The 16894-nt window shown below is 39.8% G+C and overlaps 1 protein-coding gene across 1 annotated transcript in view; it reads left to right on the top strand.

Annotated features, from left to right (window-relative positions):
* Positions 1 to 5854: 5854 nt before the first annotated feature.
* Positions 5855 to 16894, top strand: part of COL9A1 (collagen type IX alpha 1 chain) — a 92214-nt gene continuing 81174 nt past the window's right edge. Inside the window, exons 1-5 of the mRNA XM_004482920.3 lie at positions 5855 to 5899; positions 12806 to 12955; positions 13424 to 13497; positions 14659 to 14736; positions 14864 to 14996. Coding sequence (XP_004482977.1) covers positions 12942 to 12955; positions 13424 to 13497; positions 14659 to 14736; positions 14864 to 14996 — 299 coding nt within the window. The 5' untranslated portion in view covers positions 5855 to 5899; positions 12806 to 12941. The remainder of the gene's footprint in view (positions 5900 to 12805; positions 12956 to 13423; positions 13498 to 14658; positions 14737 to 14863; positions 14997 to 16894) is intronic.

Below are 16894 nucleotides of genomic sequence, written 5' to 3'. Positions count from 1 at the left end.
TTATGACCTAACATTTGGTCTATCATAGAGAATGATCCATGTGCACTGGAGAAGAATATGTGTTCTGCTATTGTTGGGGAATTGTCCTACATATGTCTGTAGGTCTACTTGATTTATATTATCATTCAGGTCTTCTATTTTCTTATTGATCTTCTGTTAAATATTCTATCCATTGTTGAAAGTGGTGTATTGAAGTCTACTATCTTTTTTTAAAAGATTTATTTATTAATTTATTTCTCCCCCCTCTCTCCATTTTCTGCTCCCTGTGTCCATTTGCTGTGCATGCTTCTGTGTCTGCTTGCATTCTCATTAGGCAGCTCTGGGAACTGATCCTGGGACCTTCTGGAGTGGAAGAGAAGTGATCATTCTTCCGTGCCACCTCAGCCTCCTGGTCTGCTGTGCCTCCCATTATTTCTCCTCTGTATCTCTTCCTGCTGCATCATCTTGTGCCAGCTCTCCATGTGGGCCAGGACTCCTGTGCAGGGCAGCACTCCCTGCACCGGGCAGCACTCCACACAGGTCAGCACTCTGTATGGGCCAGCTTGCCACACAGGCCAGCTTGCCTTCACCAGGAGGTCTTGGAGATTAAGCCCTGGACCTCCTACATGGTAGATGGGAGCCCAATTGCCTGAGTGACTTCTGATTCCCAAAGTCTACTGTTTTTAATGTAGAACGATTTTTCCTTTCAAATCTTGTTAATACTTGCTTCTTATATTTTGAAGCTTTGTTGTGAGGTGCATATACATTTATAATTTTTGTATATATTTTAAAATTGAACCCTTTATCAGTATATAGTGAAATTCTTTGTCCCTTTATAACAGTTTTTGACTTAAAGACAATTTTATCTGATATTAATACAGTCACTGCAACTCTCTTTTCTGTTAGTATTTGAATAGTATATATATATATATATATATATATATATTTCCATCCTTTCACTTCCAACCTACTTGTACCTTTGCATTTAGAATCTTTTGTAAACAGCATATAATTGGGTCATGCTTTTTTACCCATTGTGGTATCATTGCTTGAGCAAATCAACACATACCCTGGTACCTGGTATGCAGCTATTGCTCTGGCAAATGCTTTTTTCTCAATTGCTATTATTAAGGACCACTATAAACAGTTTGCATTCAGTTGGCAAGGCCAGCAATATACCTTCCCTGCCCTACCTCAGGGATATATCAACCTTCCAGCCCTATGTCATAATATTGTCCACAGGGGCTTTGATTAACTCACCCTCTCACAAGACATCATACTGGTCCATTATATTGATAATATTATGCTGATTGGACATAGTGAGCAAGAAGTAGCAATAACTCTAGACTTATTGGTAAGGCATTTGCATGAGAGAAGATGGGAGATTAATCCAACAAAAATACAGGGGCCTTCTTCTACCTCAGTGAAGTTTCTAGGTGTCCAGTGGTGTGAGACATGTTGATATATCCCTTCTAAAGTGATGGATAAGCTGTTGTATCTGGCTCTTCCCATGACCAAAAAAGAGGCACAGCACTTAACTGGACTCTTCAGCTTTTGGAGACAACACATTCCTCATTTGGGTGTGCTATTCTGGCCCATTTACTGAGTGACCAGAAATGCTGCCACGTTTAGTGGGGTCCAGAACAAGAGGAGGTTCTGCCCTAGGTCCAGGCTGCTGTGCAAGCTGAAGCCACTTTGGCAACATGATCCAGCAGATCCAGTGATGTTTAAAGTGTCAGTGGCAAATAGAGATGCTGTCTGAAGGCTTTGGCAGGCCCCTATATGAGAATCACAACACAGCCCTTAGGATTTCGGAGCAGAGCCGTGCCATCTTCTGCAGATAACTACCCTCCTTTTGAGAAATAGCTTTTGGCCTGCAACTAGGCCTTAGTAGAGACTGAATGTTTAACCATGGGCCATCAAGTTACCATAAGACTTGAGTTGCCTATCATGAGCTAGGTATTGTCTGACTCACTGAACCATAAAGCTGGGCATGCACAGCAGCACTCCATTATAAAGTATAAGTAATATATACGAGATAGGGCTCAAGTGGGTCCTCAAGGCACAAGTAAGTTACATGAGGAAGTGGCCCAAATGCCCTTGGTCACAACTCCTGACACATTATCTTCTCTTTGCCAGCCCACAGCTATGGCCTCTTGGGGCCTTTCTTACAACTGGTTGACTGAGGAAGAGAAAATGGGCCTGGTTTACAGATGGTTCTGCATGATATACAGGTACCACCTGAAAGTGGAGAGCTGCAGCACTGCAGCCCCTTTCTGGGATGTCCCTGAAAGACATTGGTGAGGGCAACTCCTCCCAGTGAGCAGAATTTTGAGAAGTGCACCTGGTTGTTCATTTTGCTTGGAAGGAAAAATAGCCAGAGGTGCATTTATACACTGATTCAAGGGCTATTGCCAATGGTTTGGCTGGATGGTCAGGGACTTGGAAGGAACATGGTTGGAAAATTGGTGACAAAGAGGTCTGGGTAAGAGGTGTGTGGATACACCTTTCTGAATGGGCAAAACATATGAATGTATTTGTGTCCCATGTGAATACTAAGCAAAGGGTGACTTCATCAGAGGAAGATTTTAATAATCAAGTGAATAGGATGCCTTGTTCTGTGGATACCAGTCAGCCTCTTTCCTCAGCCGCTCCTGTCTTTGCCCAGTGAGCTTATGAGCAAAGTGGCCATGGTGATCAGGATGGAGGTTATCCATGGGCTTAGTAAAATGGACTTCCCCTCACAAGGTTGATCTGGCTACAGCCACTGCAGAGTACCCAATCTGCCAGCAGCAGAGACCACACTCAATGCCCAATATGGCACCATTCCCCAAGAACCAGCCTGCTCCTGGTGAAAGGTTGACTACGTTGGACTACTTCCATCACGGAAGGAGCAGCAATTTGTTCTAACTGGAATAGTCACATATTCCAGATATGGGTTTGCCTTCTCTGCACACAATGCTTCTTCCAAAACTGCCATCTGTGGACTTACTGAATATCTTATCCAACACCTTTGTATTCCACAAAGCATTGCTTCTGTTCAAGAAACCCATTTCACAAAAAATCATGTTTGAGAATGGGCACATATTCATGGATTCCACTATTCTTGCCATGTTCCTCATCATCCTGAAACAGCTGGATTACTAGAATGGTGGAATGGCCTTTTGAAGACTCAATTACAGTGCCAACTAGGTGGCCATGTCTTGCAGGGCTGGAGCAGTGTTCTCCAGGAGGACATATATGCTCTAAATCAATACCCACTCTATGGTACTGTTTCTCCCATAGCTGGTATTCATGGGTCCAGGCATCAAGAGGTAGAAATGGGAGTGGCACCACTCACTATTACCCCTAGTGATCCACTAGAAAAAGTTTGGCCTCCTATCCCTGCAACCTTAAGTTCTGTTGGTCTACAGGTTTTAGTTTCAAAAGGAGGAGTGCTTCTACCATGGAAAACAACGATTCCACTGCACTGAAAGTTAAGACTGCCACCTGGCCACTTTGGGTTCCTGATGCCTCTGAATCAACAGCAAAGAAGAAATTACTGTACTGGCTGGGGAAATTAATCCTGACTATCAAGGGGAAATAGGACTGCATCTACATAATGACGATAAAGAAGACTTTGCCTGGAATATAGGAGATCCCCTAGGGTGTCTCCTAGTAATACTATGCTCTGGAATTTTCAATGGAAAATTGCAACGACCCTTTCCAAGCAGGATTAATAATGGCCCAGAATATTTAGGAAGGAAGGCTTGGGTCACCTCACCAAGCAAAGAACCATGGCCAGCTGACGTACTTGTTGAGGGTAAAGGAACATGGAATGGGTAGTGGAAGACGGTAGTGATAAATATGAACTGTGACTATATGACCAGTTACAAAAATGTGTACTGTATTGCTCATGAATATTTCTTCTTTGTTTTGTTATGAGTATATTTATATATGTAAACAAAATGAATATCTTTGCTTTTTTTCCCAATCCTACCCCCTGAACTTATGACACAAATTGTATTAAGTTTCATGTTGTATTAATTGTATTTAAGGATGTCAAGTTTAAGAGTGATTATTACCCAAGGACTTGGGTACCCTAATCTGGAGGGATTTATTGTGTTTCTAGATTTATGCAGACAGCTGAATATTGCTTGGCCAAAAAAAAAAAGTCTGTTATTGTTTTTATTTAGAGATTTAGTATGGTTTAGGGTAATGTGTATGGCTGCTGAGTTGACAAGCAGTAGACTATGGTGGCTGGCTCATGTGTCAACTTGACCAGGTATTAGTGCCCAATTGTTTGGTCAAGCAAATACTGGGCTAATTGTAATATAAGGGAATGTATAAGGGAATTCCATGGACTTTAATAATAAGTGAGTTGATTGTATACATGCCTGATTACATCTACAATCAACTGAGGAGATTGCTATCAGTAATGAGTGACATCACATTCACTCAGTTGAAGGCCAAAAAGGAGAAGTGATTTCAGCATTCAGAGAAAGAATTCCTGTCTCTACTTCAGATAGTCAGTGCTCCTGCGGGACTTATCAAGGACCTTCTTTGGAGTCCCTGGCTTGTAGCCTGCGCTGTGGAATTAGGACTGGTGCATCCCCATGGTTGCATGAGAGTTTTATAAGATCTTATACTATTTACAGCTATGACCTGTTGGTTTTGTTTCCCTAGAGAACACTGACTAATTCAAATAATAATTACCTTTGTAGAGCACTTTATACTTTACAAAGTCCTCCCACATTGATTAGCTTATTGAACACAGTGATCCGCTAATGGTAGTTCCTATTTGGCAGATAAGGAAACAGGCTCAGGGTTTTACAAGACAAATGAAAGAACTTGCATTGGTGGAACCAGAGCTCAAGTCCAAGTCTTTCAAATTCAGATATCCTGCTTTCTCTGCTATGCCCTTCTGCCTCTGAAACTGAACATAATGTCATTTCATATAGATAGGTTTTTCTGTGGGTAATCTGAATGGAGATCACCTAGTTGAAGGCAGCAGGAAAAGCTTATGGAAGAGTTGGGACTTGCTGGAGAAGGTTTTGGAAGCACTGCACGTTCAATATGATAGGCAGAGAGAAGATGAATGATATTTTGAAAATATAGTACATGAAGAAAAAAGTATTAAAATTGGTTTCAGTATTTCTCATTTGTGAAAACAGCAGCACCTGTGTTTGGCAGAATGCATTTCTTTTTAAAGGAAACGCAGAAATTGTACAAATTACAGCTAAATTTGCAGCCAATGTAACTGCACACAGAGTAATAGGAATGAACATGGCGGGCATTGTAGCAACCCTGAGGCTCTTTAAAATCTTTCAGTTTCTTAAAAAAGTCATTTTAAGGTTATTTATAATCCAATGAAGGATCACCTAATATTTTTTTTCTTCTTATTTTTAAATAATCACTCACAAAAAACACATCAAGGGTCTATCATTTACCCTCTAGATATAAAATGGAAGTTATTTCTTGCCTTTTGTGTTTATAACGTGTATTTATTGACAAGTTTATTATGGTACAAATCTGTAGCCAAATGACAGTTCCCAATATTGACTCTAAGAGATAGATTTCTACTGGTTACTCCTGTGTTTCTTGTAATAGCATTACATGTTCTTCTGGCTTTCAGCAGTGTCCTGTCATATAACAAAGCTTAAAAGCACATCTATAGTGATGAAAGCCTTGTGGGACTGCATTTTCTCCACATCTACTTCTGAAACCAACTCTTTGTAGCTTGTTATGCTTGGTGAGGCCAATAATTCTAGGTCATTTATTCTTTTATTGCTTCTTTACTATTTTGTTCTACTTGACTGAATAGGTTTTAGGAAATACACCATGGGCATGCTGATTTCCATTTGAGTTGTTTCAGCTACACTCTGCATTTTTCCCTGTCTCCCCTTTGAGCTCCACTTGAGCGTTCATTTCACCATTCAGAGTAAGTTCAATTTCAAATCTTTCCCCTGCACATAAAGATCTAAGAATCTTGGCTCTGTGCCTTTGTTTCTGCAGCCTGAAGCAATCCACTTAGTATGAACCCAGGATTTTCTTGTGCCTTTATTTTTTTAAACATTTAGATTTTTATTTACCCTTCAGCTTTACCCCAAGGAATGGAGAGTACTGCTAACTGCTTATGCTGGTTTAGGAGAATGAAGGCAAGTTTAGTAGCTTATTACTAGTTTTAATGGGAGAAAAAATGTGATTTAAGTGGTAGAAAGTAGGTCGTTATGTCCTAGAGAAGACTATTTGACTCTTTTGCCCTTAGTTTTGGCAATAGGACACCTGATGTTTTTAATGTCTTGATGGCATTCAGGGCTCCCCAAACTGAAAATCCTTGGAGAACAACAATAAATTCTCCTAGTACTGTGTCACTCTTGAAACCATTACTTCCAGGTTTTCCACTGTAGCAAATGGATTGCTGATTTGAATTTTTCAATGGCAAAATATTAATGCAAAAGGCAGCCTAGTAGTATAAGGAAGCTGTGGGCATTGTTAGACCCGTTATTTATTTATTTGCCAAATGTTGTTTAATGATGTTAAGTTTTCAACCTCTGGTTTCATGATGACACACAAATAATATATTTGAAAAAGCTAAGTCATGCTTTAAACATAATTAAATATGTTCTACACATTTTCATGCCTCTGAGGTTTTGCTCACATTATTCCAACTGCCTTGTAACCCTTTCTGCTTTCCTCTGCCTGTAAAATGTGATTTATTCTTCAAGTTGAAGCTAAAATACCACTCTCTGTGAAATGCTTTGAATCCTTCTGGACAGTATCACTCACTGTTGTCTTTCTGTACCTTTGTTAATGGTTCTATTTCTTTTTTTCTGGGACTTTTTAGGTCAGTGAAAATGTGCTTCACAGTTTTGGGGTGTGTATGTGTAGGTGTTGTGTCCATCTTCCATAAGAGCAGGGAAGGCATTATTTGGCTCTGAAACTTTCCTTAGTACTTAGCACTGTGCTTTAAACTGCCTAGGAATACACAAAATGTGTATTCCTGAATGCAGGAGGTAGTACATGAAGTATGGGAGTGATAATAAATAATCCAGGAATCTGAGAAAAATTTTGATATGGATAGGACCACAGGGAAATTTAGAAAATATATAAAAAATACAAAAAATTTGAACATATGACTATACAGTGAGTCAATAATAAAGAATTTATGTAAGACTTGGGACACCCAAATAGAAATGATCACATCCATGTGACATTTTGAATGCAGGACCTTTACTGCTACTTCTTAGAGCTTTTAGAAAAGCAGTAGTAAGGTAAATGCTTGTCACCGCTTACTGGGTCAGGACACCAGGTTGGTGATCAGAACAGCAGGCAAATATTAACAACTCTTGAGTAAATCCTTCAGCTTGGGAGTTTATGAAGAAAATAATAGTGAAGGATAAGATGCACAGTGAAATGAAGACTACATTTAAGCATATTATGTATGCGTGTGTGTGTACTCAGAAAATGACAAATTATAAGTAGAACATGGTCTATGGTGTCTGTAAACCCAACTTTGCTTTGACCTGCCATTTGGAGTGTCCCTTGGCAAGCTATTTAACATCTTTGAGCCATACTGGCCTTATCTGTAAAATGGCAATAAGTATGAGGTGGGTGGACTAGAGGATGTAGCTTTCAAAGCATGAAGCCTAGTTTTTGGCATAGTGGAGGATACTGCACTTCTAGAAAAAGACCCTGGAGCCCCGGTGATGAACTTGGCTGGGACAGAATGGGATAATGCCAGTCCTGACCCCCCTTCTCTGCTACCATCCTTGTGCTTCCTGTCCACTTTTCCATCTCTGCTGGGCCACCCTTAACTGGCCACTCCCTGGTATCACTGCAAATGTGCTGATGGCAGGACCCTTTCAGCTTGTAATGGCTCTAAGTTTGGACTTTACAAACAAAGTTTCTTTATTACTTGCCCATGTGTCAGTTGCTATTGCTATTCCTGGCATTAATCATGGGTTCCAAGATATTTGAAATGCAGGAATGGCAGAAGGCAGGACTCTCCATTGGTTACCCATTGGTCCCCCTGGAATGCCTAGGAATGCCTTTGCTGCTTTGTGGTCACTCAGTTGATGGTGAGTTTACAGTCCCACATGGTTTTGGGTGTTAAAAAAAAAAAAGATATTTCAAAACCAAGAGCTGGTGGCAGAATCTCTCCCCCCACCCTAGTTACTTAAATGTCTCTTTCTTTATAGCTGTTTTCTCTCTTGAGTTTACAGCAAAGTGGCCACAGAAGAACATACAGTGAATGGACACAGAGAGCAGACAACTGGGCATGGAGGGGAGAGAAATAAATAAAAATATAAATCTTTTTTTTTTTAAAGCTGTAATCTTGACTTCAAAGTAAAGTTCTTACACCTGGGGCTTTGCTATCTATTTTGTATGTGCTATGTGATTGCATTTAAATTTTGTGAGAGAAAATGCAAAATTGCTCTAAGTGACATGCATTTCAGGAATTTGTAAGACTGTTGTCTAGTATGACCACAACTTGTGCATAGAGAAGTGGCTAGATGTAAACATCTTAAAACGTTAATAGTGAGTTGTCTCAAGGTGGTGAAACTACAGGTGATTTTTTTTCTTTTTCTAGTTTTTATTTCTATATTCTATCTCTAATTGCTACATTTCCCTTTTTCTATAATGTTCACATATTCTAAAATGAAGAAGATAATACCATATCTATATTTAATAAAGGTACTCACTAGCAGGCAATGGATACAGTTGAACTGTGAATGTCTGCAGGTCTCTTCACCTATTTGCTTAAGCTTCTTCATCAGGAGAACAGGATGGTCACATCTATCTTGTCAGATTGTTAATGAGGTACAAGTGAGATTATGATCATAAACGTACGTGAATAAACATGGAGCGTTATGAAAGGAAAGGTATTATTGATGATGACGTGAGCTGATATTATTGATGATGATGTGAGCTGAAGGGCTTTTTAAGGGTGGTTTTCTAAGAAGAAAAATCATAAAAGAGTAGCAAACAGCCAAAGATGTAAGTAAGGAAGGGAGGAAGAGGCTTTCAATTGATTTACCTTGCTATCAATTGGTGGGTTTTTCAAATAGTTGTACACGATCTAAGATAGTTTTTAGAATCTGACAGAGTCCATTCTTTTTTTTTAAGGTGATGTAAACGAACCACCATTTACTGCAGCAGAGTTGGGCTGAGTGGGGGAGGAGAAAATAGAGGAGAGTGAATTATAATCACAACAACAAATCATACCAACAATTCACTGCGTGTCAGGCACTATTCTAAGCTCCAGTTTAATCTTTGTATTAGCCCTATAACACTGGTACTATTATTATCCATTTTTACAAATGAGGAAACTGGGCACAGAATGGTTAATTCTCTCTCCAGGATCTTCTGGTGAGAAAGTGGTGGAATGAGGTTGGAGACTAAGCAGTCTGGCTCAAGAGCCCATGCTTTTAAACTGAGACATGTCTCTGTTTAGTTATAAAGTTCAAATTGGTGGTGCCTCGGAAGGGCACAGTGGATGGGCTCAACCTCTTGAGGCAGAGTTCATTTTAATTTAGTGCCTTTAATTCAGTATCTTTCTTCTACAATAGACTTTCATGAACAATCAAGAGTGCATTGTGTTTGCACATTTATTTTGAGAACAACCCTAAAATGGAATCAATTATAAAACTTCAGTTTATGCATATGGAAAATGACCTAGAATGGAATATTTACGTAAAATCAAAGTTATCTACTTGAAGACTGGAAATCAAATTCCAGCCTTTGATTCCTTAGTTTCCATATTTCAGGGTTACAGTGCCACCTAGTGCAGAATGAGTGCCCAGAGTGAGAATGCTAGGAAATGCATGTAAATTTCATAGTATATAACATAAAACTGTATATTTAAGGGTTCTCTCATGAAGGAGAAAGATTTCAGAATCAAGGATCTCTCTATTTTATTGATAAAGGTTAATAAACAATTCAGGAGCCATTGACACCTAATTTTTTTTGGTTGGTAAATAGTAATAGTGCAGGTGGGAGGGCTTGAGTTTCTTTTTTTTGTCAAGCAAATTTTTTTTTGTCAAGCAAATTTCTTTAATAGACCTTCGGTAAGGAAATTAGCACAATTTATTTCTTTGTGAGCACGAAAGTTCTCATTTGGTCCTATGAATTTAGCTGATAATTATTTAAGAAATCTATTGAACAAATACTTACTATATACTTAGAGTCTGCAAGCCAATGCCAGTCGTAACACAGAAAAGCTAGCTAGCCGACTGAAGCTGAAAACGCGACCTAGATGAGCTTGCTGGTGCTCATACGGCCACCAGGTCATTCTGGAGCTCGCTGGGCCAGCAGCACCAGAATCACCTGGATCTTGCTGTAAAGGCAAATTCTTGGACTCACCTTGATCTCCTGGATCAGAAACTCCCAGGGTCGCCCCAGTTATCTGTTTTTACAAGTGATCCAGGCGATTCTGACGTAGCTAAAGTTTGAGAACCACTGTCAGAAAAGAAGACTTTACAGTATGTGGAGAAACATGTTAATAGGCCAGGACGGGAGACTTACTGGAAGGAAAAAAGAGGCTTAGGACAGGAGGCAGCTGCTGGAGACCTACAAGGCAGTGAATGTAGGCATGGCTCCTGAAGGCATGTGTACTGTGGGGGGAAGGGATTTCTCTCTTCCTTGGGGAAGTGGAAATGCTCAGAATTTAGAGGAAACACAAGTAATAGACTGAAAAGTTCAGGGGTTAGGAGATTTTGGTATTAATGTTCCATGGTGAATACATATTTCTTTGTGAGTGATTTCATAGAGAAAGGGCTCTATTTGTTTGCTATAGATGATTAGGCTACAATTACAAGTGTGCTGAACCAAAAGAAGCAGGTTAAAATTAGCACTTTATTGTGGTAAATTTCATTACAGTAAAACTCAACCCAATGCAAAACTGTGGTAGTCCTAGTTTTCACTACTCTGATTGTTAATCAGCTTCTCAGCCAGAGATTTCTATGATAAATTTCAGGCTCTAGATGTGGCTAATTTGCAGTATTCTCACACAACGGATATGTGCCACTGGATAGTTTGGGCTCTTATTTTTAAGTTAAAGGTAAATAGAATAAAGCTAAAACTAGGTACCATTAGAAAGAAACTGTTTTTTTAAAATGCTTTTTGTTTTAATCTACAAAACAATTAATTGTAGGAGATAAGTAATCTTTAAAGATAAATCATCTTTAATTAGTTATATCAGTTATTAGCGGCTTCACTTCACAAGAATAGTTTCAAAACTCTACAGTCATTTTAAAACTAAGAAACTTGTCCTATTATTCTGGGAGTTTTATGGGGAGTCCCAACTGTCATGCCTCCCACCAAGAAAGAAGAGGAAATATCTCTTAGTATTTCCAGTGCCCACTGTATTCTAACTAGTATTTTAAAAACCACTGGATGGGAACCCATTAGCTGGTCCAGAAATCAATTTATTGGGTTGGTTACCATCATTAAAATATAAAATAGTGCATCACACACACCTGGGTAAGTACTGTTCTGTGAAACTTTTATTTTTGTATGTATGCTCATTAAACAAACCAATTAATTCTCCAAGCAACACCATCTGTCTAAAGAAGCATCTAAAGAGCCTTTCTTGGCCCTAAATTCCTTGCACAGTTCCGTGGGGCTTTAACGTTCAGAAGAGAGTCCAAACTCTTTCAAAGCATTTCACGATTCCTTATCCAGCCCTTGCCCGTGTAGGCCTCATACTTGTTGCTACCCCAAAACTACTTCAGGCTAGACACCATGGCATATTCAGATCACTGGATCCTCTGACCCAGAGGGTCCCTATTTTCACACTGGCATCCAAGTGCCCCAGGACACGGCCAGGCAGAAACCAGCCCGAGTGTGTGGGAAGGCAGCCTCTGTCTCGGTGCTCAGGTTCTGGAGAGAGTGTGTGGGCAGCTGTGCTGTTAACAGGCTTTCTCCAGGTCTGCACTCCTTTAACTTGCTCTCAAGTTGTTTCTGGAAAAGAATATGTTGCATATTTCCAGACATATTCTGCAAAGTTCTGGTAAACTCAGAGTTTAAGAAGAAATAAGAATTGGGGTGCTTGACATTATACTTCATGAAGATTTCCAGCCATGAAGTAGAGAGCTAACATGGATTAATTAGTAGTGTGACTTTGGACAAGTTACTTCATTTTCTGTTCCTCAAATTTCTCATCTGTAAAATGGGAGTAATTATAATCTTATGTTATAGTGTTTTTAAAGAATTAATGTCATTAGACTTCAAGCATTTTCAACAGAGTGGGGCCATTTAGTGCAGTGTTAGCTATATTGACAATGACAAGGATAAATGATGACTATTCTCCTGAACAAGATGCTACCCTCTTTGCCTTAGCTATCTCCCTTGATTCTCAAAACAATAGCTAGGTAACTATTTTCAACCCATTTCACAGTTGAGCCAATTGAGTTACAGAGAGGTTAATGAATTTGCCCAAGGCCGTATAAATAGTAAGCTTCAGAAAAAATGGGAATTCAAATCCAAGTTGGTCAGCACCAAGGCTGCTATGAATTCCCTCACCTCTGCCTTCCACTAAGCACCTCTTTATTGGAATCTCAGCCCTCAAAAGCTTCTGCTGTAGTCCTATAACAGTTTTAAAAGCTTCCATTATATTCCTATAGCAACTTGCCTGGATCTTTCTGGTAAATTTCTCCACATCCTGATTTTTTTTTCTTCTCTGCAAACTTTCCCCTGCTAATCCCTCCTTCAGGGTAACCTTGTAAGCTCTGGGGACACACCCCTGGCTAGGCCTGGTCTTACAGGGTGGTTTTTCCCCACCCCTTTCCTCTGCTTGGGCTTAAAGTATCACCAGATGCCTTTGGCCCATTCCCTTTGCTTTTAGCCCTCACAGGGGCAGGAGGGACCAGCACTGGGCCCAGAACTCACCAGTCCAGGGGTGGCAGTGAAGAGGGCTGTGACTCCCCTCCACCCCCTTCTTCATAGAGACTGTTGACAACAAAAGAAAACTGACTGGGAAAATGAAGAGCTGCTGGTAAGGATGGGACCCTAGAGAGGGTGGAGGGGAGACTGAACTTGGGGCTATGTTTCTGCAGGAGTGATAGGCTGAGAGGAGGGAGAGGGAAAGACTGTGAGAGCAGAGACAGAAACAGATGAGAGTGAAACAGAAGACAGGAAGCATGAAAGACACAAAAGAGAGACAGAGGAAGAGGGAGAAAGACAGTGACAGAGATGGAGAAGCAGAAAGGCAAACATAAAAGTGTACAGAGAGAGGAACTAGGTAAGGAAACAGTGAGACAGATAACAGAAAATGAGATTGAAAAAACAAGGGGAGCTGGAATTGTGTGAATTCATTCTCGGTAAGGTTTCAAAGTCAAAATGGAAATGACTATATTGGGATTTGATCACCTACATTAATTAGGTTTGCTGGGTTTAAAAACATGAAAGTAGTTCCCATCAGGAGGAACTTCTGCTTGAGGCATTTTTCTCCTTTCTTCCTTAGGAAAATTCCAGTTTTCTTCTTTGTATGCAGTTTCCTGGGACCATGGGCATCCGCGACGGTCAAGCGTCGCCCAAGTAAGGGCCATAGTTTCTAGAAAAGCCCCAAGCAGGACTTTTCCTGAGGACTGAAGCATCCCTGGTCCTCCATCCCCTGACTCTTCAATCCATGTTTGAGTCATGGGTGCTCTCTTGTGGTTGGTTTTCCATAGTCAGTGCTGGTGTGGAAAGGAAACCCTGGCTATGGTCTCAGATGGCAAGAAGACCTATCTTTGTGCTCCAGTGCTGCTTCAGATGGTGGTTGGTGGGTGGATGGGTGGATGATGGATGGGTGGACAAAAGCCGAAAGTATGAGCCCAGGGAAGATGTAAAGAGAATATTCAGATATGGCAGGGTGGCTGAGCCAAAGCTTTTTGACTGGAAATTGCTTTCTTTTTGAGGTTTAGGGAGTCTTTATTATTGAGTCTCAGCGGGGTATGGGAATTTGGGTAGTTAGTTACAAGACACTTTCTGTGGTAGTGGAAAAAGTCTCCCTCTGGACACTTTTCTGCTTTTGTAAGGAGCACCCAATTTCATTCCAGGATTTCACATCAAATTGAGAATCGATTCCTTCTCATGGTTGTTTCCTCCTTCTCACTGCTTTACCCCAGTCTAGAATGCTAGCAATAGTCTAATTGGCACCCTTATTTCATTGCTTAGAATCAATTTATGAAATTAAATGCATCCTCCACGTTTTACTTAGGATTAGAGAATTGCAAGACTCCCCAACCCTTCCTCTATTTGGAATAGATTTCTAAGAACTCTTCTCTCCAGAAGCCCCTTGAATTGGCTCAAGGCTGGCTCTGAGTTCTTTAGGGAATTCTAAAGTCTGTGATGTTTAAGGAATACTTTCTAGCCCAAACCACCAGAGGTTTTCCAAACAGGCTCCTGACACTGGGCCATACAGGATATTTCACAGCTCTGGTTCCAAAAGGAACAAATTCCTAACTTCCCCAAAAGGAACATTTTCCCCAGCACAAATTATTAAAGCAGTTTTGCACCGTGCATCCCTTCCAGGATGAGTTGATGGTGAAATAAATTATAATTGTAGAGTTACAGAGTTAAAGCAAAATAAATCACTTATAAGCAAGCTGTTTGGTATATTATATTTTAAATAGTTTCTCAGCTCTTATTATAATTGGTACATCCCCCCAATTCCTGAAGAGGATGAGGTAGGATGACATACTATCTCTTTTGCAGGGTTCCCTGTCAATTTGAATTCTAATGGTGGAAATGAACTGTGTCCAAAGATAAGGATTGGCCAAGATGACTTACCAGGCAAGTAGAGCTGTATCAAATTGACAGTGCAAGCTTTGTAGAAACTTATTCTTTTATTGAGAAAGTTATGGAAAGGACTAAAGCCAATCTCACTTGGGACTTTTTATTTTGTGTTCCTTTTCTATAGGGTTTGACTTGATTTCCCAGTTTCAGATAGATAAAGCAGCATCTAGAAGAGCTATCCAGAGGGTAGTGGGATCAACGACATTACAAGTGGCTTATAAATTGGGAAATAATGTAGACTTCAGAATCCCAACCAGGTAATCTATCAAAAATAATTTAACTATTTATCCACTTCAAATGTGACTTTTAAAAACTGAACAGCTATCCAATGCTAGGGCATCTGCTTGTGCTCAATGTTTCCTTCTTGGGTCATTTAAAAATATAAAGATGAATTTATTTGGCTACTTATCTGCAGTGCCTGAATATGTGAAAGTACTTCACGTTTTCAGTATGTAATTTACTTTCCATTCCAGGAAAAAAATCACTGAGACTATTATATATTGATGCAGGACATATTCATATTACTTTGCTCTCTGTTTTTCTATAATTTGTCTGGTTTGACTGAAAGGACCCACTGTGAAAAGTGCCAGAGCCTAAGCATAAATTTAACTGGAAGCCACAGAGTGGTTAGAACTCTCGATGGTGCTGTTCAGGTATTTTGGTGCTGAAGTAGAACCACATATCCAGTGCTTGACTCCTGGCAGGGATGAAACAAAAACAAAACTAGAATAATGATATCAGAAACAATGGCAGTGATAATGAAAAAAGAATCCTCCATTTCAATTATTTCCTTCTCTGAAACTAAACCTTTTATTCTTTAAATTATCTACAACTGAAGAGCTTTAGTGTATGTGAACGCATTGAGTGATGACATTTTTATGAATGAACTTCAGATTTTCAGTGTTCAAATACCAATATATGATCATTATGATTTAAGGTGATCTTATGTTTTAGCCCACTGCAATTAAATATAGAACTAAGATTCCTTTGGTAGATGAACAAGGAAGTAAGGGCTTTGATAGGAATTAAGGTTTAAAGGTAAATGATGATTAAGTAGAACAGTAGAAGAATATTATAGGAACTCTATAATAAATTTTTGGTTAAATTAGAAGAATATGATATAATATAGTTTGAGCTTGCATATAGAGGTTCCATTTTTGGGGGGCCATACTATGTGTAACAAAACAATTGACAGTGCTCGCCATGTTTACCATATAAGCCTCTAAAAATAAATTTACTAATTAACAATAATCTCATCCACATCACAACCCTATGAAATAAGGATATTATTATCCTTCTATTATGGAGTAAGAAACTGAGACCAGAAAGTTTTAGTTATTTGTGTAGGGCCACCCAGCTGGGAGATGCTGGGAGGGTGGAAGCCCAGACTGAGTGTCTTTAGGAGACTGTGCTTCTAACCACTAGGCTGTACTGACCCCAGAAAACCTTTCACATTTGGAACAAATAAAGGTGTGATAATGGCTACATAGACATTGTTTTTGTTTTGTTCCTTTTTTTTTTTTGCTTTTGGCTTATATTTTCTGCAGAGTTGTGTTTCTATAAAAACTTGTAAAAACCTTTACTTTTTTAATAAAATAAAGATGACACTAGACCCCCCCAATTCTGACCTATTTTTTTCTCTGTGATTTGAGGTGTAATTTGAATGGTTATTAACTTCAAACTCAGAGATTGATCAATCTGATGCCACCTAGCTCCCAACCTCCTGCTCATCTTTGTTTTTCTCTACTGGGTATCGTTAAGTAATTTTCACAGGCTCTACCAATGCCCCATGTTATCCATCTCCTTTATTTCCTGCCTGCAAAAGACTAGAAACCCTTGTTTCCCTGGCAAGGTTTATTTATTTATTTATTTATTTTTTATTTCTTTCTTTCCCCTTCCCCCATGTTGTCTGCTCTCTGTGTCTATCCACTGTGTGTTCTTCTGCGTCTCCTTGCATTATCCAGTGGCACTGGGAAACTGCATCTCTTTTTTTGTTGCATCATCTTGCTGCATCAGCTCTCCATGTGTGCCGCACTACTCCTGGGCTGGCTGCGCTTTTTTCATGTGGTCACGCGGGACGGCTCTCCTTGCGGGGTGCACTCCTTGCACGTGGGGCTCCCCTACGTGGCACGGCTCTCCTTGCGCTTCACAGCAC

The sequence above is a fragment of the Dasypus novemcinctus genome, chromosome 11, assembly GCF_030445035.2.
Source record: "Dasypus novemcinctus isolate mDasNov1 chromosome 11, mDasNov1.1.hap2, whole genome shotgun sequence".
Classification (NCBI taxonomy): Eukaryota; Metazoa; Chordata; class Mammalia; order Cingulata; family Dasypodidae; genus Dasypus; species Dasypus novemcinctus.
This window is presented reverse-complemented; position numbering and strand designations above follow the sequence as displayed.